General features: G+C 42.2%; 1 protein-coding gene across 1 annotated transcript; it reads left to right on the forward strand.

The window, feature by feature from the left end:
• The first annotated feature begins 566 nt into the window (after positions 1–566).
• Positions 567–26,412, forward strand: GABRR2 (gamma-aminobutyric acid type A receptor subunit rho2). The gene is made up of 9 exons (XM_030489791.1): positions 567–694; positions 3,866–3,972; positions 10,959–11,026; positions 13,329–13,552; positions 15,790–15,872; positions 17,442–17,582; positions 17,827–17,979; positions 19,306–19,502; positions 23,210–26,412. Exons 1-9 carry the CDS (start codon positions 582–584, stop codon positions 23,516–23,518), a joined length of 1,395 nt encoding a protein of 464 aa, XP_030345651.1. The 5' UTR covers positions 567–581; the 3' UTR covers positions 23,519–26,412.

Raw genomic sequence — 26,412 nt, forward strand, 5'->3', positions numbered from 1 at the left:
AAGTTAATGGTAAATAAGGTAGCAATCTTCAATGGCATAAAAAGCCAGACTGAATCAGAAAATAAAATCTGAACTGCTATAAAACCATCAAAGCACATGCATCTTACAGTTGCACACGTCTGAAATCTGGCACGTGTGCTTTCCAGTTGAAAAAGATTCCATGTGGAGGAGCAGAAAATCTGGAAATCCTGGTGGACAGGGACAGCCTGGTTTTGCAGTCTGACAGGAGGATAGCCCTGTCCTGAGATTAGGGGATTGAGCAAAAAGCCGGCATGCTGAATTGCGGTTTTTTTTTATATAACGGCTTTAGTAAATATCCTTTAGGACCCAGTGGAAATGTTTGGTGAGGCAAACTTCGTGAGTAATGGCCAATCGTTAAGCAGTGATGAGGGAAAAGCTGTGAGTGAGAAGCCCCTGAAACCCTGTCAAAAGCATCACGTCGGGAAGGCAGCACTTCTGCTGCTGATCGCTGGCGAACGCGCGACGCCAGAATTAGAGTTGATTCAATGTTTAAAGCCAGGGGGACTTGTACTGCAGGAGGTTACTGGAGTGCAGAGTGCCCGGCTCCTGTTTCCAGCAGGATGCCTTATTTCGCAAAACTGCTTTTATTAATCTTCTGCTTAGTTCTTCTCGTGGAAAGCAGAAAGCACAGGAGGAGGAGGTGGACAAGCCAGCTGGAGGTGCAGAGGGCAAGGTAAGGGTTATTAAACCACCTGTGTTTCTTTTCCTGCAGCTTTATAAATGCGTTACTACACAGACTTGAAAATCTGCCCTGTCCATGTCTTTTTGTATGCATCATATGTGGAAACAGCTTTAAGGATCATGCTTTTATAATAGTCTCTGGATAGAATAACCAGTTTTAACTGTAAATGGACACATTTAATGCTAATGTTAATTAACTCTTAATGAGGCAGGTTTTTGCAGAGGAGTTGACCACTTCAGCGTGGACTGTGGTCAATATATTCTTAGCCCTATATGTGAATTACTGAGAGAATTCAGAGAACTGCAATTAATAGCAATGTTCAAATCTACATATTGTTTCAGCACTGTTTCATGAGCACGTTATTTACCCTACTTGCTGGAATATCCATGCTACTTATTTCACTTGAAATTGCCTGTTATTGTCTAACAATCTGAGGTGGGAATGATGGTTAGCGTGTATGTCACTGATCAATAACAAAGAAATCCCTGGAGGATACCCTGGGATTGTAAAATGAGAAATACATTTTGAAGAACTACATTTTAAAGTCCAGCAAAGACGCAAGAAAGAGTTAAAGGTCTTAGTAAAGTTTATTAGATTTACTATTACTGAGATTTGACCGGCAGTTTACATTAGGAAAGATAATCTTCCAAACCTGTCAGACAGTCCAGAGTATGTTATCCTTTTCTGTAGTTGTGTCATCCAGCTGCAGTTATATCTTACAAGACTGCTCATTGTTTGAAGGGCTCAAAAATAAAATTGGGTTAATCCATCTTATTAAGTGGCTTCACTGTGGCTGTAAACCTCCATCTTTTCATTTATTTTATGGGTTTTTTGTTTTGTTTAATACTCAACACTTTTAGAGGGAGTGTTGTTACTTGAACATCTTGCAACAAAATGTTGTGATATAATTGAAAGCAATACTTAATGTGCTCTGATTTATACTACTTATTGAGAATCTACAGTAGCATATGCTGTTAGTGACGTAAATGTTATAAAGCTGAAACAGCTACAGCCTGATCCCCAAAATCCTAAAGCCAACTGAAGTTTTACCACTGATTTCCACAGAATTGCCATTACTGATCTTTGATTTAACTCTGAAGTTTTTTCCAAGTCTCTGTTCTGGGGAATGCAGGAGATTCAACAGTAGCATTTTCTTGCAAACCATTCACGTGTAGTAGAGCTCATCTACTTTGACGTAACAAAATAGTATAAATCATTCTTTTAACCATGACTTTGCCCCAAAATGATGCCATTCTCTGAGCTAAAACTGTTTGAATATTTTGTACTTCATTTAAACACTGTGAAAATAATTTACAGTTTCTGCAGTGCTGTTACTTTTATGAAGCTGTGATAAAGTGGAAGTCAAAGCACTGCTAAAATAATTTCTATAAATTAATTTACTGTAAAGAATAACTGATACTGTTTGGTTTCCTGTGGAATAATGGCTTTAATGAAGAGCTAGGTAGAATCTGACAAACTATGTACCTTATATATACCCAAGCATTATTTATATATACACATTTCCTATGCAATATACTTCTTTAAAAGTGTATGAAATCAAGTTTTAGCACATCCGTGCCCATGGCAGGGGGGTTGGAACTAGATGATCTTAAGGTCCTTTCCAACCCAAACCATTCTACGATTCTAAGAAATATGAATGACATTTTAAACACAGAGAATTCTGCGATATTAAAAACCAAAACAAAACAAAACAAAAATGTGTATGGAGAAGTGACATTGATATTTTAAATTCCCAGTTACATATAAGAAGAATATAGTTGTGTCTAAACCTGCAGTAAATAGTGGACTCTTCTAGTAAAAGGAAATCAAAACCAGTTCCTATGCTGTTTTTTTAATCTTGTAAAAGAAATGAAAAGAGTGTCCTTTTTAATAATTTCATCACATTTTCTGCTAGTATTTCTCTTGATGCCTTACCACAAAAAGTACAGTAAATTTTACAGTAAACGTATTAGCCAAGAAAATTTATTTCTATGTTTGGGAATCTACATGAGATAAGTTTGATATTTTGTGTCCTTTAAGGTGATACAGCAACTTGATCTAAAGATACTTATATTGATTTCAAGAAGCTCTCTTGGGTTGTGCAAGTGCAGAACATCTTCAGTTCTGCAGTTCATTACTTGAATGCTGCATTGAAGGCTTGGAGACCTGGTCCTGCAGCCACTGAGACTGGGCTGTGCCAAGTGCACACAGAGAAGCTGTTGAGCCTGTGCCTGCATAGGAAAGGAATATGGCAAAAGGCAGGTTAGGGCTGTGGAGGTATGAACCCAAGTTAAGAAGTGCCAGGTTAAGTGCTGCCTGTGCATCCTTAGTTTCTCCCCTTGTTCTACCTTAATATTGAGCTGCAACATGTTATTTTTTTCTATGAGTGGTACCTCACTGTGTGTGCTGAATGGGTAATGCTTGCTTAGTTAGAAACTGTCGTGTTTAATTTCCCCTTACTCCTGTAACCCCCACCTCACTGATAACAACTCTTCTACAAATTGAGGTATGACTTAAAGAAACAACTGCCCTTGTGCATCATTGCCATGGTCATTGCCTGGTGCAGCTTCATGCTACGCTCTGGAGAGCTCAGGCTTTGCGTGGGAAATCGGAGTGTGCTCATTGAGTAACAGCTCCTGGCTTTGTACTTTGGTGGTAGCATTTTTTTCACATTTTCCAGGGATACAGTCTCTGTCATTTATTTTGCAAAACTGGGTGAAGGATATTAGTGACACCTATTTGTATGAAGTTGAGGGCATTCCTGCTGATGTACAGGCTGACAAATGGTGCATGAAATCCGGGGCTCATAACTAACAGAATTGTTGGTTAAACTTCTTGTCATTCCTGTTGTACTGTTATCATAGAATCTCTCAAATAAAAAGTTAGAATTTTTCCACCCTTAGTATTCAGAAAAGTGAAGGGTTGCAGATCTTGCCACCTTCCTTAGATAAAACCCCTTTTTTCCTGCTGCTGTGGAGGGAAATGGCTGGGTTTGTCATTGCTTAAAGTCAGAAGACAAAGCACATGAACTGCTGATACGGAAGCAACTCTGCTTCCTCGCTGGGGCTGCCCCACAAGGCAAAATCGGGCCAGCAGAGGTTGGCTGCAGAGTGCTGCTCAGGCACAGAGTTGTCAGACCAACGCGACTGCTGTCTTTTGCAGTCACATCTACAAGAGGAACCGTGACATGACCAAAACCTGGAAAGGAAAGACAGAGCAGCTTCTCAGAGTCGACGACCACGACTTCACCATGCGGCCGGCTTTTGGAGGTGAGAATAAAACGGTTGTCTTGATTTCATGCTCATCTAGTTAAAAATAATCTTATTAGCCAATGAAAAATAATCTCATTGAGAAAAAAAACACCAAACCTCTGGCCAGGTGCACCAGTGTGAAGGGAAAGGACTTGGGTGGTTTTAGGAGATGTTCAAGGTAATTCAGAGAGGCCTCATCCTCACTTCAAAGCCCTCCATGCTCTGTACAGCTCCTACACTCCTTCCTATTGCTGAAGTTGGCTCTTCTTTTGGCTAGTGTTCCCCAGAGCTCAGGTTGTGTCAGTAAGTCCTTCACTCTGTTGAGAAGATGAACAGGCTGCAGGTTTTAACGTTGTCGTTGGGATGTTGCAATGAGCATTTCAGCCGATACGATCAAACTACAAAGTAAAGAACTACTTGCCATCCTGTAGATTCTCTGTCCTTCTCTCCCTATGGCCTTTAAAGAGAGCAGCCTGGGAAGCTCCTGTGGCTGCTTTTGAAGAAGTAACTTTCTCTTGGCTTTATTCTTCTATGTTCAGATAGGAGCCACTATCATGTAATAACCTGGCTGCAAACACATTGTCTTCTGACCATTTTCACTTCTTGCTGCAAGGCTGGTGCTGGTGTTCCTGAGAGATGGTGTTTCTGGTGCTGAAGATCATCCCAGCTAGCTCCAAGGACAGATAAAGCATGCGTTGCATGTAGTTGCAGGCACTGAATGGGAAGGACCATGCACAGCTTGGAAATTATAGCAGTGGGAAGGAGGAGAATCCCAAATACTTGCCTCTTGCTAGGTCATGAGACGGCAATCACTACTAAACTAGTCTCACTGAAGGTGACATCCAAACCATGTTTTGTCATTAAATTGCGAGGGAATAGAGCAAGCAGAGAAAAATAGGCAGCTCTAAGAGAGAGCACCACTTATTTGTCTTGGTGACTTTAGGTTAAACAGAGTTGGTTTTAACAGTAAATGGTTTTCCCAGCCAGTGAAGTCAGTGACAAACTCTGCTCATCCCAAAGGGAAGGGATCAGACTTTTCCTTCAGCAGGCAGAAATCAGTGTTGGTGTCAGAGAGGGAACATTGCTGGTCCTCTAGGTAGCAGAGAAAAGCTGCAAAGCAAATGGCTCAAAAACCTCAGACACCCAAAATGTTAAAGTTGAGGGTGCTGAGTTAGCTTTTCAGATTTTATTTTATTTTTTAAAGCCAACTTCAGGTTTTTTGAGCTTGATTGATGGCTTCTGAATGCCCAACATGGACAGACTGGAAGTGCTGATCTCTTCTTGGTGGAGCTGTTACCACTCTGCCAAAAAACTATTGAAAGATATTCTAAGAACCTTCAATTAGAAGGTGGCTTTATAAAGGAAAAATGCGGTGTTTCTTTAATTTTTGATCAAAACCTCTCTATCTTCAGAGCTATCGGAGACAAAGGTGGGGTATTAGCAAAGCCGTGCTGGAGTTGAATGAGATAAGGAACACTATGGCTTTGTTGAGGCTCCAGCCTTGGAAAGCGTGAGTTACAGGCACAGCGATAGCTCTGGTGCTACGGGTCTTGCAGAGCTGCAGAACTGTGCAGTGTAGTGTAGTTTTAGAGACAGATTATAAGCCTGGTGGAAAAATACATAAAGGAAAGGAAACAAAAGTCTGGTAGGAGGCAATCCTCTTCTGTAATGTTATTCCTCAGGCAGTCACAGTGATTTGCTATGCACTGTGAGTCTTTCCAGTTTTTAGCCGCGGCAGTGCCAGTCAAACTGATGTGGTCTGATCTGCGTAGGATGAAAAGGCTTTTGTACTGCAGAAGCAGAGTGGAGGAACCTGTGGGATGTGTGTGACTAACTGGTCGCTGCCCTGTGAGAGCAGCTTGAGGAACACAGTCTAACGGAGATTCTAGCCCCATGTGGTTTCACTGGGCCCATGATGTTATGGTGCAGGTGGAAAAGACAGCTCAGCTCTGGAAAACATAAATTATACCATAAGGAAATTGTGAATGACATTAGACTTCAAAGAAACCCGGTACTCTAAATATGAGGGTTCCCAAGTCTAGTGTAATAATGGGCATCTGTTAACCTTCAAGATTTGTGGCGGACCAGCCCACAACTTCACCACTGAGCTTTAAGCTAAAAGGGGGATGGGGTCTATAGCTGCTTTATGGTGGCCATGGTGACTCTTGCTGGTCGGCAGAGGACAGTCAGCAAGCTGCCAGCCCCGCACAGCTGTGAGCACTGGACAGAGCAGGCGGGGGTTATGCAAGCTGAAACGGAGGAAAACATTAGAGAAAGGTGAAGGGTTTTTCAAGAAAAAGTGTGTTTGCAAGTGAGCAAGCAAATGTTGTGTAAGCTGTGTTATTAACAACCCAGTAAGCATGGCTGTCTTGCCTGCTTTCAGCCCATTAGAGACAGGCTATTGGGTACAGTGGTAATGACAAAGTTTTTTGTTTTGCTGATGTTCAAAGTTGCCTCCATATGCTAAAATAGACTGCAGTTGTTTTGACCCTTAGGGAGTTATCTCCATGTCAGTGACCTTGTTCTAGCTAGCAGATGTTCAGGTATTATTCACAAATATTAATATTTAAAGATTATGTAAATGTTTGTTTTGCTGCCTTCCTTAAACATCCATTTTAAGCATTTAATCTATGACATCTCATATTTTACAGGGAGCCTGTGAATAAGCAGCTTTAGTTGATACTTAAAATAGCTGTATCTTCTTTGTTGAGGAGCAGCCTAATGCTGCACTTTTATTATATTTCTTCATAGCCTTATAGCCTAACGTCAGCTGGTCCTTGCTGCCCTTTCTGGGCAGTATTTTTGTCAGGATGGACGAATATTGGGGTGAACAGAGCATATGTAGTTCACTTAGTGTTTGAATCAAGGGCCGGAATAAAGCTTGCTTCTCCCTGGATGACCAGCCGTCAGTGAGATGCACAGGAAGGAAGCTCTCTGCAGTCATGTGGCAGCTAATGAGCACATCTTGGTGGTGGCTGCCTGGAAGCCACCCACACCTAACAGGTCCTAAACATATATACATGCATTAAAAAAAGAAATATGTACACAAACACACACATACATGCAGAAACACTGAAGACTTTTGCAGCTTGTAGACATGGGATCTTACAGATAGGATCCGCCTCTTATGGACACTTACAAGCCTCTCTGGGTGCACACAAAATATCTGGCAGCAAAGAAGTCTCAAAAACCTGCTTGTTTCCCACACAGATATTTTTATCTCAGGGCCTACATCTGCCTCACTCCTTCAAAGATAGATGAAGAGGACAGAGAGACTGTCTCAGAGGAAACAATGAGCCTTTGAAATCACTGCCAAAGAGAAAAAATAGAGAGATGTCACAAAGGTTTAGTCTCAGAGCTGGAGTGGAAAACTGACTCCAGGCATTTCCACGGTACACGCTCTTCCCTATCTTCCAAAGCCTGCTCCGTTGTTAAAAATAAAAACCATGCTTGGATCCAATACCTGTTTCTGTCTGGGAATTGATTCACTCTTTGCAGCTTTCATGCTGTTCCTCAGTGGATGAGTTTAGGTGCCAAGACACACTGGGATGTGACCAGCTTTAATGCTGGGCACCTTATGCAGTCATTCCTGAGCAGGACTTGTGGAAACCTCCTGGGTTCTCTGGAGGGGTTATCCCCAGACCAGATGTCCTATTTAACCTGGGGCAGAGTTTGGTATTCAAACTGGAGTTTTTGCAAGGAGAAACAAGCCACAAAGTCTTCACAGTGTCATAACCCACTCAAAATGGAGACTTGCTGGGACTGTCTATTCTCCTTGTACAACCACTGAATGCAGATGCAAAGTGGGTCTTCTCTAAAGGTATTCTGAATGACATCTTTTCTACGTGCAGCACCTAAGCTGAATGAGTAATGGCTTTCTCTGAAAAGTTTGTCACAAAATAGAGCAGCTTACTGCAGGGGAAAGAGAAATGAGGGGGTGCTCTTGCCGCTGATCCTCAGGACACCATGTTGTGAACTTGGCAAAGGAATAAGGACATATAAACCCACAAACACCGTAACAGGCTGGTTCCTAAGTATGTTTTTAATACCGCAGTTTGATTTGAGGCAAGGACACTGACATGCAGGAATTTACTGATGCAGTTTTGGCAGGCGGTACCTTTACAGTGAGAAGATGCAAGGGTGCCCCATCATGTCACAGGTAAATCTTATGCAGAAATTGTGGGGCTAACGCATACTGCCTAATAAAAGAGAAAGCACAAACACTCCCATCAGCCCCAGATTGTGCTTCAGGTCACTTAAATCCTCTCTCAAATGCAAATATAAATATCTCCTTCAAAAGGAAAATCTCCTGTTTTCTATTTCCAGTTTCTGTATCATCAAATTTACTAATGACTGTGCAAGTGTCTTGAGCTTGCTTAGAAGCTGCCACTGTGCTGCACCTGAGACGCAAGGGGAATAGTTTATTGGTGGGTTCATTTCTGTGCTGCAAGTGGAATTCTGTGACTTTTATGAAGTTCTTTAAGAGTGCAGGGTTCGTTTTCTGGTTGTATCGGTCCTGATGAATTAGGATGTGTGTTCTGCAAGATATCGCTATGACAGTGATGGAGATAATGGATGTTGACATGTTTTCTGCTTCTGGAAGAAATACTTCTGTTGAAGGTTATACATTTTCTCTCTAGACCATGATCTATAAATACTTGAGCTCAGGTTTAATTTGAATAATCGCATGAATTTGCCTGACACTTTTCAGATACCTTGAAGTATGAGCTGAAAAGCTCTGCTGGGCTGCAGTCTTTGCGCAAAGCAGCACTGCTTCCTCTTCTCAGCCAAACCCACAGCTTTCACATGGATCCATTTACCTTCCCATCCAGCAGTGAACATCCTGAAGAGGAGCCTGAACTTTGAGATTTCTCCAGTGTTACAGTATTCAGGTCTTTTGCTGCTTGTAATTCTTCAAGCTGATCTCTCTGAAGAAAAAACTAATATTGATAAAATATTGTTTGTGACAAGGAAAAGCTAGCCGATGAGGGCTTTTTTACATTTAATGCTATAATCTAGGCCACTTGTCTATAATCTAGGCTACTTGTGCTCTATCTGCCTATTCAGTGTGTCAGATAACATCTCGGCTGTTCTTTTCCCTTCTTTTCCCTTCCCATTCACACCTTCCTCTCAGTAAAGAGTTTTTTGTTTGCTCATCCCTAGTGGAATTTGATGGGGAATTTGGCAAAGCAGCTGGAGCCCCAGGCGGTTAAGGTCCCAGGAGCTGAACTGGTGCCACCAAAGGCAGAGGGCTCTCTGATCGGACACCCCCCTCCCTGCCTGTCTCCTCTGGCTGTGCTGACATACTTGGCCACCTGACAGGTCTTTTCCTGGGCTGATTCAAGTCACCGTCTTGGAAGTAAACAGCCCAATTGCTGCTGCTGCTGGTTTTGGCTGGGTTAATTTTTGGTGGGTCAGTCTTACAGAGGGTCCCACAGTGATTTCAGTCTGCTCCTCTATGCAGCTTCACCCTTTGCTCAAAGTCATTCCCCGTGTAGCTTGGGGAGGGGGCTGAGGACTGTTCTCGCCTGCCTGAACAAGCACACCTGGGTTATGAAACCCTGTGTGTAAGAAGAAAATAAACTTCAGCACTTCTCAGCCCCGCTGCTGGACATGGTTGTAACAACCTGTCTTGCATTTCATCAGTGGGCGCTGACTGGGGTTTTGTGAGTTTTCTTAGTTTTGGGGAATATCTGGAAGAAGGGGAAGTGAACACTAACAGGGTGAGAATTTCATTGGCCTCCATTGATTCCTTATAATAAATAAGCCACTGAAAGGGAGCGAGATAGGGTTATGTCGCGGGAGTGAAAAATCCTACCAAAGTCTCTGGGCTCTTGAGAAACATCCCAGTGCTATTTAATTGGAATTTTTCCCCAAGCAAATCTTCCTGCAAACACCCTTCAGCTTGGACAGACGCCACCAAGACAGCAATAGGAATGAGCAGATGTTCGCTGGCATTTTTTCAAGCATGAAGTGCAGAACTGTGTGTCTGAATGTGATACAAGGGTGTTTGTAAGCATCTAGGAGTCATAGAATCACAGAATGGTTTGGGTTGGAAGGGACCTTAAAGATCACCCAGTTCCAACCCCCCTGCTGTCCAACCTGGCCTTGAACACTGCCAGAGATGGGGCAGCCACAGCTCCTCTGGGCACCCTGTGCCAGCGCCTCACCAACCTCATAATTAAGAATTTCTTCCTCATATCTCATCTAAATCTACTCTGTTTCAGTTTAAAGCCATTACCCCTTGTCCTACCACATGTCCTTGTAAAAAGTCCCTCACTAGCTTTCCTGTAGGCCCCCTTCAAGTACTTGAAAGCTGCTATACAGTCTACAAAAGTCATCTAAAGGTGCTGGGTTAGCCATGTTTTGGTTTCATTGCTGGAGACAACACTCACCTAAATTGGTATAGCTGGTGCTGAGCAGCACTCTACAGAGAAATTCTGATACAGGGTTTCTAGTAATAGAGGAGTGTGCATTCATTATAGGTTATTTTCTGCTTATTTACTCTTTGTTGCTAATTTTAAATCTATGTAAAAGTAATAACATCATCAATGAGGCATATGAATCAATATGGTGATGGGCTCTGCAAAGATTAATGTAACTTGCCTTGTTGATAGGAAACGAGAAGCCCCCAAGGAAGAGCTCATTTCTTGCAGTTTCTTCTTCTCAGTCCCGTGTTCTTGGGCTAAATTTTTTCATAAATGCCTAAAATTTATGGTGGAATGGCTCGGTTTTTACAAACATATGCAAACATTTCATCCAAGCTCTGCATTAGCTGGGCAGAGTGTCAACGTTGCAGCACATGCCAACAGGAAGATAGCTGTTTCAAAGGGGCCTTACATATTTATTCACTGACTCTTCCACCAGCCCCCACATGAAGAATCATGGACAGAAATGTATAACGTAAGTACAGAAATGTTTGGCATGCCACCTGATAGTGCTAATTAAACACAGATTATGTAAAAGAACAGTTATTTACATATAACAATCTCATTCTTCTACAGGCCCTGCAATTCCTGTAGGGGTGGATGTGCAAGTTGAAAGCTTGGACAGTATTTCTGAGGTTGACATGGTATGTAATCCTCTTTTAAGTCTCAATTATTTCTAGTCATAAAAAGTCCCTTCCACTTGAAACCTTCGGGTGTCAAATTATTGGTTGGATGAAAGTAATGGCATCATTTGGCGAATTCAAAGAGGCTGATAGTCAGAACCAAATACTTGATAAAACCAGGTGATCAAGGCTCATTTCTGTATCTTCAGGTAAGGATCAAAAGTATGAAAGAAAAAGGGACTTTAACGGGAAGAATAATCAGTGCTATGAAGGATCTATCACAACCAAAAATATAAACAGCTGCCTAGGAAGGTTTGAAGGTATATGGTGAAGTTCACATGAGCCACACCTACTGCAAGAGTTTTCTTCCTTAGGGAACCGTTGAGCCCATTTGTTTAAAATGCAGGCTTCTGGGAGGCACATTAGAAAATTCAGTTGGCAACATAAGCAAGAAGGAGCTTCTCCATCACTGGCAGTAACTTCACTAGGGTTTGTGAGTGCCTGAACTGCCTCTGCCAACGTGGAATTTGGTGTGGGAGAGTGGTGTTTCAGTCACCAATGATGCTGTTTGGGAAATTTGCACTAAGTTCAGTTGTGACTTAGTATCTTTATTTCTTTGTTAATTAAAAAGGAGGAACAAACATATGCAGCTGTTAACCCTCAACAGGTTTCAAGGTGTTCTCAGCAAGGGGAGGGACTAGTCTACACAAAACATGAAAACTTAAAGGAAGAGCTTTAGGCTGATGGTTTTTACTGTGGTGAACATCTTGATTAAAACAAGAATATCCTGCCTGGATATTGAAAGAGAGGATTTTGGGAGATGCACACAAGGCAGTGCCTGGGCACCTGTGTATGCTCAGTTGCTGTGCTTCAGCAGGTACCGCCGTTCTCTCAGTTTCTTATAAATCTTATTTCCTAAGGGATGCCTGGCTGATGCCACATTGGTTCCTGTCCCATTGTTCTCTGATGATGGAGCTGCCCAGAGCCATTTCAGCTGCCTGCCTGTCCTGGTTTCAGCTGGGATAGAGTTAATTTTCTTCCTAGTAGCTGGTGCAGTGCTGTGTTCTGGCTTTAGTCTGAGAACAACGCTGATAACACACCGATGTTTTAGTTATTGCTCAGTAGCACTTACCCTGTTCGAGGACTTTTCAGTCTCATGCTCTGCCAGTGAGGAGGGGCACAGGAAGCCGGGAGGAAGCAGAGACAGGACATCTGACCTAAACTAGCCAAAGGGGTGTTCCATACCACAGCGCGTCATGCCCAGTATAGAAACTGGGGGGAGTCACCTGGAAGGCTGGATCGCTACTCGGGTTGGGCTGGGTATCAGTCGGCTGGTGGTGAGCAGTTGTATTGTGCATCACTCGTCTTTTCGGGGTTTTATTCCTCTCTCTATTTTCCTTTTATTATTAGGATTATATTTCTGTATTTCTGCCTTGGTCAGAGAGGGAGGTGTCTGGCCTGCTCTGCTCCTTGCAGGGCAGCAAGCTGAGGGCCGTCAATAGAGACTTCTTTGACAAATCCATGAAAACCTATCGGCAATGTGAGACTGTTGCCAGGCAGCCCTTTGAAATGGAGAGCCAGGTTAACCGAAGGTTTGTCACTGACAAAACAAAATCTGGTTTCAGAGAGCAGTTGTTGTGTGTTTAGGAAGAAATCCCAGCCTGTGTTGCTGCCTGCCTGGACTTGGCAGCTGTGGCTCCCATAACCACTTGCTTAATTGGGAATATAAAGAAAACAAGTGTATTTGACCTCTCAGCATGACAGAGTAGATTCAGCTCTGAAAGCAAGCAGCTGCCAGATTGGGATCAACTAACAGATGTTTTCCTTTGTGTGACTGAAGCTCCTGCCCCCTCAATGAGCTTAAAAAGAAGCTTTATTTATACACTTGTATCATAGGAAAAGCAGTTCTCTCATTTAGTTGGTCTTTGTAACAATTTAGTTCCTTTGGGGATAAATTGCATAGTGTTTAGCCTGACCATTAAGCTAATTTTGAATATGCTATTGATATCATAGTCCTTCAAGATAATTTTGCCAGGACTGAAGAATTGTTTCTGCAGGGCAGTGCTTCTCTTGGGGCTTATTTATATTCCTTTTGGGACTGAACATTACTGGGTACTGTAATACATTGATTGGCTGTTTATGTTTTGTTTCGGCTGAAATTATTTTGTCAGGAAAATCTATCCCAAAGACCAAGAAAGAAACAGAAATTTAGAGGGGAGGGATTTCATCTACCTGGTAGGAGTGAGTTTTCTTTCTGGTGTTTCCTGGATGGAGAAAGAAACACTGACAGACCTCCCTTTGGTTCTCTTCCTTTTTTGTGAAGGATTTCACTATGACTCTGTACTTAAGGCACTACTGGAAGGATGAACGTCTCTCATTTCCCAGCACCACCAACAAGAGCATGACCTTCGATGGCAGGCTGGTGAAAAAGATCTGGGTCCCTGATGTCTTCTTTGTGCATTCCAAAAGGTCCTTCACTCACGATACCACCACGGACAACATCATGCTGCGTGTGTTCCCTGATGGTCACGTCCTCTACAGCATGAGGTAATGGTGCAGCCCTTCTGCTCCCGAGCATCCCCCAGGGCTTCCTTGTCAATTCTCCTTCAGCATGGCTTTGGTGACCACCAGGACTGCTACTGCCAACCCTGCTACTCCCACCGCTGGCGCAGAGGCCTGTTCCCAGCATGTCCAGTGCAAATGCTCCAGAGGAAGCTGCAAGAAACCATGCTGTGGGCAGTTACAGGATAATCTTCTCGCAGGGAAAGCATTCCCCCCAACTGTTTGCAGTCAGAGGAGGGCTTAGTCGAGCAGGAATGTTCGTCCTGAGGTCAGTGTGTGATTAAACTGGAAGCTGATGATATACCAGATGGTGACCTCTATAATTATCCTATTTTGCTTCCTGTTTAGAAACACTTTTTTTTCCTTTTTTTTGGCATTTGCGTGTTGATGTAAAGGTTTACATTTACCAAACTGAAATGACTGTTAAAGACACCCTATACTCCCTGGTTCTCTAGCAGATTTGTTGGTTGGAAGAATCTTGAGGCACATCTGTCATGACCTGAAGGGTTACCTGACCTGTGGGTGTACACAGATCATGACTGCGGGCTTGCAGGACTCTGTAATACACAAGGACATGAAGGCTTAATCCTCTGAACTTCTCTACCTTATCACAGATTACCAAAAATAACACAAAATCACCACTAGGAAGTAAACTACCACAAAATCACCACTAGCAAGTACACCTATGGTTAATAAAGTGTGTGTGTATATATAACCCCAGAAGTGGGCCAGTCTCCAGTTTCAAAGATGTGAGTTAACCACAGCTGACTGCACAAGAGTTAAATGGACAATTTGATACGTAAAATCCAAGGAGAATGAGAATCTACATTGTATTTGGGCCATGTGGTGTTTAGGACACTCAGAACATGATCCAGCTGTCCAAGCATGGGTATTCAGTGGTTATGGGATGCTCTCAGGTGTTTTGAGATCTCTGCACGGGGATGGCACTGGGCTGAGGGACATTTCATTCCTCATTTGTGTGTTGGGCTTTCAAGGCCACCTGAATGCTGTACTCTGATTGAGGAATATCTTGTTGATGAGTTGAGTTTCTATGCTGTTCTTGACTAACAAACTGTTAATGACCACAGCTTATGCCACAGTTTAGGTGACCCTGAGGAAAGAAAATAGTACATTGTAATGAGACTGAGTTATATGATGCTTAAATGCTGCACAACTAGGAGAGGTCATTGCTACAGAATGCCTTCTGGGGCAGATCCCCAAAAAGCTTCTTTAAGTTTTATTCATCTGGCAAAATTTTGCTCTAGTGTTATAGTCAAAATGAACAGTGTGTGCTTTTTGGGGGAGATGAGTGTGCAGGTCAGAGTAGGATTTGGATCACAATTCCTTGAATAGAAGAAGGTTCAAAAAAGAAAAGTTCTTTGACAACATCTGCAAGGAATTTAAAAAACGGTCACAGCCAACATACATATGTCAGGCTCTGAAACGATGACTCACAGCTGATTGGCCCCTACTAAATCAGGAGCTCCACTGCAAATCTGTCCACAAGAGAAAGTTCACTGACCCACTGGAAAACTTATGTAACGTTGTGCACAACTGGACTAATTTAAAAACTGGAGCAATAATGCTGCAGCTCTTCAGCTAAGACACGAATTTAATGGAGGCAAAAAAATCTCACCTTTTGAAAGACACCTGCACCCATTTTAACCTCTTGCCCCAGGAGTACACCCCCCAGATTAAAAGAATTTGCTCAAGGACTGAAAGAAACTGCTTTTGCCTTAATAATGTATATACTAGATGAATTTTGTGGCTTGCAATAAGGATGGTCATGTTCCTCAGGCTTGGATCATTGTTGTCGTGACTACGGAAGGAACTGAGACATGGGGAAAATCAGGAAACTTTGATTAAAGTGATCATAAGAGAACTTGAATATAAATGGTGATGTTATTTTATGTTGTTGCCTTGTAAGGAAATAGTGGGATATAAAACACAGTGGAAGTATCTGTACCGACATTAATATTATTTTAATATCCAAGATAGTGCTTAAGTTCCTTGATAGACATTGAAATTACAGCTTCCTTTGGAGTTTCTTTGCATAATACATCTTGCTTGGTCTTGGAGAATTGGTGGGCATTTTCCTGGGCTTTTTATGCTAACATTAGGCATAATTGCTGGCTTTAAAGCTGCAGAATAATTTTTTTTATGATAACATTCTCCCTTACTGCTCCTCATGGAAACCAACTTTTCTCATTTTCAACTTCTAGGATCACAGTGACAGCAATGTGCAACATGGACTTCAGCCGCTTCCCTTTGGATTCTCAGACGTGTTCTCTGGAGCTGGAAAGCTGTACGTGGTACCTGTGTTTCTAGCTAAATGTGCTCCATGGGTGGCTGCACAAACAAAGACTGGATACATTTCAGAACACAGTCTATTTTAGAGCCTGTAAAGACAGTTCGTCAGGGTTACTAAGAGTCTTCCTATTGACTTACTGTGTTGTATATCTAGCCCTTATGCTGCAAGACAGATGAATTTGCAAAGAAAGCATCCTTCATTAATTTTAGGAAATGGCACTTCAAAAAGAAAACCTCAAACCCACCAATAGAAATGTTCAACATATACTGGTTCTCAGCAGCTTCCTGATGAGAAATCTGAGGGAGAAGTTTTGCTCTGTTCATTGTTTCTGCTGGGAAGGTGGTGCTTTCAAGTACCACAATGTCACTTGAAAGTGAGACAAATGTCGCAGTTGATTGTAACGATCATTGATATTCTCTAAACTTCATCACCAATGTGGTTTATGTACGGTATAATTCTGATCCTGCAAACACTGTGACCTGGGCTCAGCTTCTTGGGCAAGGAATTGTTCTATGGAGAAAGTGATGTAAGCAGTAAGATTTTTGTGGCTGTTCTGTAAACTTTCTCCAGGGTGTGGCAAGACTAACATCTAGTTGTTTTGAGGTACTTCCAGCCATTTAACTGAAATTTTCCTCTACAAACAACCGTCTCATCCTTTTGCACTTCACAGACTCATAGAATGGTTTGGGTTGGAAGGGACCTTAAAGCTCCTCTAGTTCCAACCCCCTGCCACAGGCAGGGACACCTCTCACTAGACCGGGTTGCTCAAAGCCCCATCCAACCTGGCCTTGAACACTGCCAGGGATGGGGCAGCCACAGCTTCTCAGGGCACCCTGTGCCAGCGCCTCAGCACCCTCACAGTAAAGAATTTCTTCCTAGTATCTAATCTAAATCTACTCTGTTTCAGTTTAAAGACATTACCCCTAGTCCTGTTACTACATGGCCTTGTAAAAAGTCCCTCTACAGCTTTCTTGTAGGCTCCTTTACGTACTGGAAGGCTGCTCTAAGGTCTCCCTGGAGCCTGCTCCTCCCCAAGCTGAACAAGCCCAGCTCTCTCAGCCTGTCTCCATAGGAGAGGTGCTCCAGCCCTCTGAGCATCTTTGTGGCCCTCCTCTGGACTCGCTCTAACAGGTCCATGTGCTTCTTATGTTGAGGGCCCCAGAGCTGAACACAAGAGCACAAGAGCAGAGTAGAGGGGGAGAATCATCTCCCTTAACCTGCTGGTCACACATCTTTTTATAAAATCATAGAAGGTTAGGGTTGGAAAGGACCTTAAGATCATCTAGTTCCATCCCCCACAGGGGATGTGTTGAAGGCATGCGCTCTGGAGTTACTCACCTCAGCAAATCAAATGCAGCCCAGCATGTGGTTGGATTTCTGGGCTGCAAGCGCACACTGCCAGTCACGTTGAGCTTTTTGTCAACCAACACACCCAAGGCTGCCTCCTCAGGGCTGGTCTGAATCCACTCTCTGCGTTTGTATTTGTTAATTTAACTGAATCTATTAACTTTTTCCCCCCTCCAAGCTAAAGTTACGTCACATCGTGTTTCTTCTTTCCCTAAGATGCTTACACTGATGAAGATCTGATGCTGTATTGGAAAAATGGGAATGAATCTCTGAAAACCGATGAAAAGATTTCTTTGTCTCAGTTTTTGATACAAAAATTCCACACTACATCAAGACTGGCTTTCTATAGTAGCACAGGTATTGGCATTTTCTGTTTAATGCTATTGCTAAGCCTAATGCTGTATTAACTACTTCTTAGAGAGCTCTTGGAATTATATGTCACTGAAATGTAGTCTTCATGGTCTGGACAGTACATGTTTTGAAAGATCAGTTTCTCTTTTTGCTACCCGTTAGAAATAACAGATCAATAGAAAGATCTTTCCTCTGTGTGCCTTCCAGCCAGGCTGTTCTCACTGATTCTGGCTTTTCTATTGTCTCAAAGGTTGGTACAATCGCCTCTACATAAACTTCACTTTACGCCGACACATCTTCTTCTTCTTGCTCCAAACCTACTTCCCTGCCACCCTCATGGTCATGTTGTCCTGGGTGTCCTTCTGGATCGACCGACGAGCAGTTCCTGCCAGAGTCTCTTTGGGTGAGAACAACTGCAACAAGACATGACTGTGTGAAAGTCTTTGAATGTGACAGTTTTGGCAGGAAAGGGAACTGTTCATTTTGATGGTTAAAGATGTTGGGCAAGCGCATGTTTGTATTATCTGATGATTAATATAATGTAACACCAATCTGCCTCTCTCGGCATATCTGGACATCTAAAGCCCATCAGGAGGAGCTTTGTTTACATCAGGAGTGGAGGAAAATCTTTCAGCTGAGCATAAAAAGAGCTGATTCGTTTATCACTCCATGCATAGGTTAGAGGAAGGCAAAAATGTAATAGGAAAAATGTCTGAATGTTAGTATGTAAGGCTTCCAATACTCACAGTGCAAATAATACAGTATTTTAGCCCACAAATTTGTCTCTCTTAGGGAGCTATGCATTGAGCAATCACATGAGAAGAGGCAGTCGAGAGTCTTGCTCCACTGAAAGAAATGTGTTCAGTGGACATTATTAAAAAAATAAATTAGATCCTCATGCAAGGTGAACAACAGTAGCTGTGTTTACAGTGCTCGCTTTTGAAATGGCTGAAGGAGCTATGGTTGCTTTTTGGTTCTGTTTTCTCTATTTAAGTGGCTTTTGGAACTTGTAAATATTTCTCTCTCCATGATGATCCAAAGTATATACTATTTTGCAGGATTTTATCTTTATTTGTCTAAATATATATACACATACACATGTGTATGTATATACATGTTCTCACACATATATGTATATAAACATAAATACATACATAGATGTTTATAAACCCACACACATGGACACATCTAGATATATAATTCTACAGCTGTTGTTCAAAACTTTGATTCCCACAGCTTGAACTGTAGACAAATATTCCTAGAGGTAAAAATATAATGCTTTGTTTTTCCATGGTTTCATGCAAAACATTTTATCATTAATTGCACTTCCCTTTTAAGATCAGTGATTTAGATCAAATCCTCTTTAGCTGTAACCAAAAGCCAATACCAGGTTGCTTTCTAGCACTGCCTGTAACACAGATTGGTACAGATAGGAAACAGGAGTCCTTGTCACCACTGGTCTTAGCGGACCTGACCTTAAGCACTGTGCTAAAACCCCAGAGGTTAGGGAGGGAGTTAAATGTAGTTCCTATCAAAATGATGGCTGCTCCATTTCTCCTCAAAACTAAACCCATCATTGCACAGAGAAGTGAAAGCAGTGGAACAGTTCTGCGTTGGCAGAACAAATTTGTTTCATATCTAACATCTTTTAGAGCATTTGTTTTTCTTGAGACAAAAGCCTTATGGACTGTATCAGTCCATAACATTTATTTCTCTTGGTTCTTTCCAGGGATAACCACTGTGCTGACCATGTCCACAATCATCACTGGGGTGAATGCCTCCATGCCTCGTGTTTCCTACATCAAAGCAGTGGACGTTTACCTGTGGGTCAGTTTTGTGTTTGTCTTCCTCTCGGTGCTGGAATACGCGGCTGTGAATTATCTGACTACGGTGCAGGAACGGAAGGAGAGGAAACTGCGGGAAAGGGTGAGAAGAACTTTTGTTCATATTTATTTTTCTTACAGTTGATCTGGTCTTTATATTTGTATCTACAAATGGGAAACACTGACATCAGTGTGTATATAATTGGATCTTAGGCCACTCCACCTCAGACTGAACTGCTAACATCAGAAAAACAGGAGGTGGTCTCATAGGTCTTCATAGAAACTTCAGAGAAAGAAGAGTGTGATCTGAACTGAGGAAGACTGCAACGTGGAACTGTGTGGGGATGACAACAGAGGAAAGTATCAAATGTGATACTTCACTGCAGCTGCTACAATTCCTGTATTTTAAAGCTAAAGGTGTTATTCAGAGCAAATTAATTTCCTCCTTCTACATTCAGCTCTACTCTGGAAACTGAATCCAGTGGAGGTAATAGTGGAGTTGTTCTCCGTTACCAAACACAAACAACACTCAGCCAAGTTTATGCTTGTACTTTTTAATGTACTATAATCGGTCTTATCCTGCATTCTTGGAGTAGACCTGACCAGATATAGCCCTGAGCAGCCTGGCTTTGCTGTAAGCAGGAGATAGGCCTAGAGATCTCCTGAGGTCCTTTCCAGCCTGCATTATCCTACAGATCTGTGAGCCCCTGTTTATTGCAATTAAACACCAGCACCTTCTGAACACTAACACTAAGGCTTGGGACCAAAATTTTTAAGTCCTCACAGACCCAGAATGTCACCATGTTTTGAAGCTTCTTTCTTCCAGTTAGGGACTCCTCACGTTAGTTCCCAGTTAACATTAGTCACCTACTGCCTTCGACTTTTGGTATCAGCCTTTCATAAATGCCAATGCAGACATCAACTCTCATACGATTTGGCATTTCCCTCTCTCAACTACTCTGTTGGCTTTGCAAGTCCTTCTTTTCCCCTTGCATTTCTTCCTGTGACTTTGGTGAAGTACAGAATAGACAACCTATCAGCGCAGTACCTTTCCTAGTTGACATCTCAGCAAAAATTTAGTTAGATACATAGTAAAAAGTGATTGGAATAAATTCAACAGACCTCTGTGACATAATTTTACCTCTCTCCAAGGCCTTCTCAACAACTGTGATTCTGGAAAGCTACTTCAACAGGTCCTGGGTAGCTTGATTTATCTGTGCCCCCACCCTAGTCCCCATCCAGGGCCCAGCAGTTGTCTGCAACACAAGGTGGAAATGCTCTGTGCAAGCAGTGTGGGCCAAGTGTGTCTTACTTGCTGAGCACGAGCAGTGGTCTGTGGCCTTTTAGCCAGCCCTGCTCAGACTTCCCATGTGCAAAGAAGACGGTGTCTTGACAGTACACATGAAATAACAAAAATCATCCTTTCTAAGTTTGACTTGCCTAGAATAAACCTGCATTTTTATTTTGTGTTTATAGGCAACCCCCCTTCTCCTTTGTCTTTAACTGTATTGGAGGGATGAATTGAGAGGGTGTGTTACTCTTCTGCAGAGTTTTCAGGAACCTTTCCACATATCCGGTGGTGGCATAGCTTGTTTTTTGTATCACAAATCTGCCCTTTATTGAGTCTTGGACATTGAATCCTATATTCAGCAAATGCCTTTTTACTACACAAGGTACAGTATTCTATCCAGTCTTCAACATATGACAATATTAATCCTCAGTGGTGACAGTGGGAACAGAGATAATAAGCAGCATTGTTTGAAAGGATTGAAGCAAAATGTAGGTGAGTGCTCTTGAAGAAACAAAAGAGACATATCTCACTGTAAATGTAGATCTTGTCAGCCAATGCTACTCCCCTATCAAAGACCCCAAAAATCTTAATATGAATATGTTAGGCTGCACAGAGAAAGGCTCTATGTATGTCTACATTGAAAAATTAAATGTGTCCGGGACCAAGGAGTATTTAAACTAAAACCTCAGTATCTAAAAGTAAACCTTCTTTCCCTCAAAATCAGAGAGGTTGCTGTGAATTGTCTGTGGCAAATAGTCTGTGGTCTGTGCTTATTCCCAAATTGTACATGGGAACTTTTTGGTTCCTGGACATTCAGGCCAGAGACAATTCTGACACTCTTAATAGGATTGTCAGCTGAGTTCCCATGCCCAGGGAGGCTCTTTGGCAGTGTTTAATTTATTAGTGTAGACATAGACTAAAATTGCTGCAGGGTGAAATTATGTAGCATACTTCTGCACGTATGCACCTATGGGAAGATGGAGGTGATTTAAGAGTCTGTGGAGGTGGGTTTCCAGTATGTTAGGCTCCCTTGTTCATACGGGTTACTGTCATCACACATACATGAAACCACAGGAACAGTAGTTTGACCTAGGGGTTAGGAGTAAATCTGCAGAATTTCTTTCTCTGCTGGGTCCTGCAGCAATGAGTTTCTTGCTGTTAACATCTTTCCCTTCCACCCACCCACCTACTATCTCCTGGACCTGTCATCATTGTCATCAGCTGATGATAAAGAGCCTGATGTAATTCTTCCCTGTGTTGGTGTTGTGGTGGTTTTGGTTTTAGTTTGGTATTTTTTGAGGTACACCTGCTTAGCATAAAATACCTCTTTGAACCCAAGTGATGTTCAGCTGTACTCACGGAGTGCTCCAAGAAATTCCTGGAGTGATGGGTCTAACAAGTAGAGCAAATAGGCTGCAAACTTGTCATATTTTTCTGCATGCACTCTGCTGATACCAAATCATTTTGTTATGACTAGAACACAGAAAACAATTCTTAAGTTGATTTCCAGGTTTTCAGTAAATGATGTGATCTGTTGGTTAAATAAGTTGAAGAAAAAACCTTGAGTGTGGAGTTTTCCAGTGCCATCCCAAATATTACGTGTTCAGGCATATATACATTTTTATATCTGTATCTATATATTCAGGATATATACTTTTCTGTGTATATATATATTTAATTAATTTAGCTGAAATTGTCCTTGAAAACAAGTCCTTGGAAAACCCACACATCAAAGCTGATGGAGGAGAGAACTGGGGGCAAAGCATTATTTGGTAAAGAAAGCAGCTTCTGGGGGATCAGAGGCAGGAGCTCCTAGTAGGAAGGAGGTTTTAGAATCCATATATGCAGATATATAATCCCTATTGCTGGGACAGAAAGCCTGCAGATTTTAATCAGTAGAAGACAGTATTTGCTATTCAACATTCTACCTGTATTTATTGGGGTTTTTTTTTAGATTTCTAGAATGCATGCTGGTGATGCTGAAGTCAATGCAAGTTTTGACATTAGCTTCAACAGGACTGGGATTTTACATTAGGCTTTTAGTTTGGTCCTTTTCTTGGTTTAAAATCAGACTTACAAAGAAAACGTGTGCCTGCAAAACTAGAAGTTGGCCCTTTTTTCCCCATAACATGTACTAGATAAGCCATTTCCATGGATAAATATGCATCTTGTCCTTGAATGTTTATAAACAGAGAGACTGCAGAATAAGGAATCTCAAGCCAGCAAGGCTGAACAGAGCTAGCTAATAAAACCTTCTAGCTATTTTTTATGTCTGCTAAAGCATTTTCTAACGTTTTCTGAAGATGCTTGTCCAAGCACTGTAGCTAAACCATGTTTCTTCCTTTCAGAACACAAGCAAAAAATCCCAAGTGACTTTAATGTTTAAAGAGAAACTTATAGTATCTCAACTAAAATTTCAAGCTCAACTGTTTACAAGCCGTATGTTAATAAAAAGACATAATTTCTGTTGCTAATGTGTTCTTCCAAAGTTCAGCTATATTTCTTGTTTATGTTCCTAGTTTCCATGTACGTGTGGAATACCTCATTCAAAAACTATGATGCTGGATGGAAACTACAGTGAATCTGATGCCAACAGCCTGGCAGGATATACAAGAAACCAGATGGTCCCAGAGGAAGAAAAACAAGAAAAGATGGTTGTGCACTTAGCTATGAGCAATGAATCTAATTCATCAAGGAAGAGAGGCCTGAAGGGCCATGTGGGCTTGCTTATCATCCAGAACACTCATGCAATTGATAAATACTCAAGATTAATATTTCCAGGCACCTATATATTTTTCAATTTGATATATTGGTCTGTCTTTAGCTAAGCATGCTGGCACTGCAGTGACTGATGCAGAAGACATTTACAGAACTCTCTTTTGTTCATTCTTTTTCAGCCTAATCTGGATGCGAAGCCAGAAGACTGACTACTTTATTGCTTCTTCGGAGGGTAAAGGGGAGGACACATCCTCCAGCAGGCAACTCCATGCACAGGCATCACGGAGGAACCTGCTGTGTTGGTTGCTTTCCAATCCACACCCCAGCTCCTGTTTGCTTTATGAGACGTGTCATTTCTCATACTTGAAAATATGTGCTCACCATTCACCCCAAAGGTGCTCTATGTTCTTTTGGGGCCGGCCACACTGGTGCTGCCTGCTGTGCGATGGACAACCAGAGACAGTGTTCACATGGGCTGTCACAGGTTAGACAAATGCAACTTGCAAGAGAAGGTCTGGACAGTGCATGTCCTATAAGGGAACTAAATGAGGCCTTTCCTTTTCAAATCTCTGCTTTTTTATGTTTCTTTGGCATTGTTTTTTAAAGATGACCTCCTTTTAGGGACCAGACTCTGCTTTCTCCAGATAGGATCTCAATCGATACCATTTGGGCAGTCTACTGGCCAGGATCAGCTGGGTTGGTTACACAGTGCAGGTCATATGTTTCATTTGGTGGTCATGATTTTTCTGGATTAGAACTAAGGAGTGAGGATGATGCAAAGAAGGCTGCAGACTCACAGAAGATGGTTCCTAGGGTACATGGGAAATGAAAACAGGGAGGTTTACACAGGCGTCCTCTATATAACTTGAGCACAGCACGTGATATGTAGCATCCACCCTCTAAAATGAGATGGGAAGCTGATGTGTAGCATGTACAGTCAGCACAAGGTGAATGGGCAGTATCTCTGGGACCACCATTTTCTCTCTCCAGTAGCTGAAAACAGTTTTGAGGGCAGCACTGGTGGCTTTCAAGAGTTTTGCTCATCCCTGTGAGGAAAGTGCAGCCCACAAAGAAACTGTATATCCCATAGTGTCTCTCCCAATCAATACACTTTCCTTCTGTTCATTTTGGATCAAGAGAGGGAGATGTCTGCCAGAATCTCTCTCTGCAGAAACACAGGCACGTCAGAGATTAAATGGCCAAGAATAATACTGTGAGGTCCAAGGTCAGCGTAAGTCCTTTGAAGCTGCTGGAGAGCATTGTAACAATCTTCTGTGCTTGGCATTCCGTTTTTCATCCTGTCATATCCTCCTTTCCTTTGCTGACAACACTGACAGCAAAACCCAAATGTAGAAACATGATAGCAACAAGACAACGATGTCCAGGTCTGTGTGCTCCTTGTTTTTAGAAAACACCATGACATTTTGGCTGTGATAGAGATTATGTTAACCAAAACATTTGGTTATCAGGCTGAAACTCAGAAGAGTGGGCAGAGCCTGAAGCATGAAGACCCAGGACTGAGATTAGAAGCTGACACAACGATAAGATTAAGTTGTACATTTGACTGGAATTGGGCCATGTAGATTCATATAATTCACATGAATAAAGGAAAAGCAAACGAAAATAGTAATAAAACCGTAACTATTGGCATGTGGAACTTTCTGCTTACCATAGCAGTAATTCTTATGTCCTGTATCTCAATGGATGTAGAAGATGGTAGAGGGTGTCAACGCCAGGCTGTCAGCAATACCCAGGTTTTCCCTTGTACCTCAAATATTGCTGCCTAAGTCGGACGGTTGCACTGATGGTTGCACTGATTTACTGGAAAAAAAAGTGATGAGAGAATCTAAAATTAGCAACTGTGTTGCCCTTTAATCAGCCATGATAATAACTGACATGAATGAAGGTCTGTCTGGTCATAAAAGTGAGAAAATACAACCCTGAATACGCTGGCAAGAAGAGGAGCCATAGAAGAACAGTGTCTGAAAGGAAGCATTGCCCTGTATCCCAGCCTGCCACTTCCATCCTTTTGAGCCGCCAACTAGGTCAGTCCATTTACCACACATCACTCTTCTTGGACCTGAAACCCAGATACTTCTCACATCAAGAGGTGAAGATCACTATACCAAAGACACAAAAAAGCATTAAAGAAATAGACCACTTCCCTTTAGAGAGGTTAAAGCCTGGACATACCAGTGTGTGTTCTTCAGCATTAGCAGTGTAAAACAAACTAACGCTGCAGCAGGACATGGCAGGGAAAGGACCTTTGCTGGGGGAAGGCAGCAGAACTGCACCATGAAGTCGCTGATGTGGGGAATGAGAAACTGGGTTCCTGTGCCCCCAGTTTTGCCAGTCTTTCTGCATTACCCATGGCACGTGCCATTTAACCTTTCAGTGCCTCATCTCCTCCACCTGGAAAGTGGGGAGCAATAACATTTACCTACCTCATGAGGTGCAAGGGGCTTAACTTGCTTAACTAGCATGTGTGTGTGGCACGGTTATGATTTCTGAGCAGAACGGCCAGTGGGAATTCAAAGGTTTTTGTCTAAGTTACCAATGAGTTCTTCAATGTGTGCTCTGAATCAGCCCAGCTGGAAGAAAGTGTGTATCTCCTCCACATTATAATGATATTAAACCAGAGACAAATGTAGCCAAAAAGTGAGCACTGTCAATGAATAATGCCTCCTGGCATAAAAAAAGGAGATATCCTAGCGTTTACTTTGCAGTTTGTTTTTATTCCATTTCCTGTTCCCTTAGAAGTTATGTGGTGACAAAGACAGTCCTTTACATCCTATCGTCTTTTTAATAGCTTTCAGCTGCCTGTTGTTTAAATGTTACCTAATGAACATCTTTTGAAGAGGCTACCTGTCACTTTATATGCATCTGTGCATAGCTGATAGAGATTGATGTCTGTTTCTATCAGACACAATTATACAGCCTATAAAACCATCAAGGAGGGTATTTTTCCATTAAAGGGAAAAGAATGTTCTCTCTCTTAGGCACT

This window comes from Strigops habroptila, chromosome 6 (genome assembly GCF_004027225.2).
Source record: "Strigops habroptila isolate Jane chromosome 6, bStrHab1.2.pri, whole genome shotgun sequence".
Lineage (NCBI taxonomy): Eukaryota > Metazoa > Chordata > Aves > Psittaciformes > Psittacidae > Strigops > Strigops habroptila.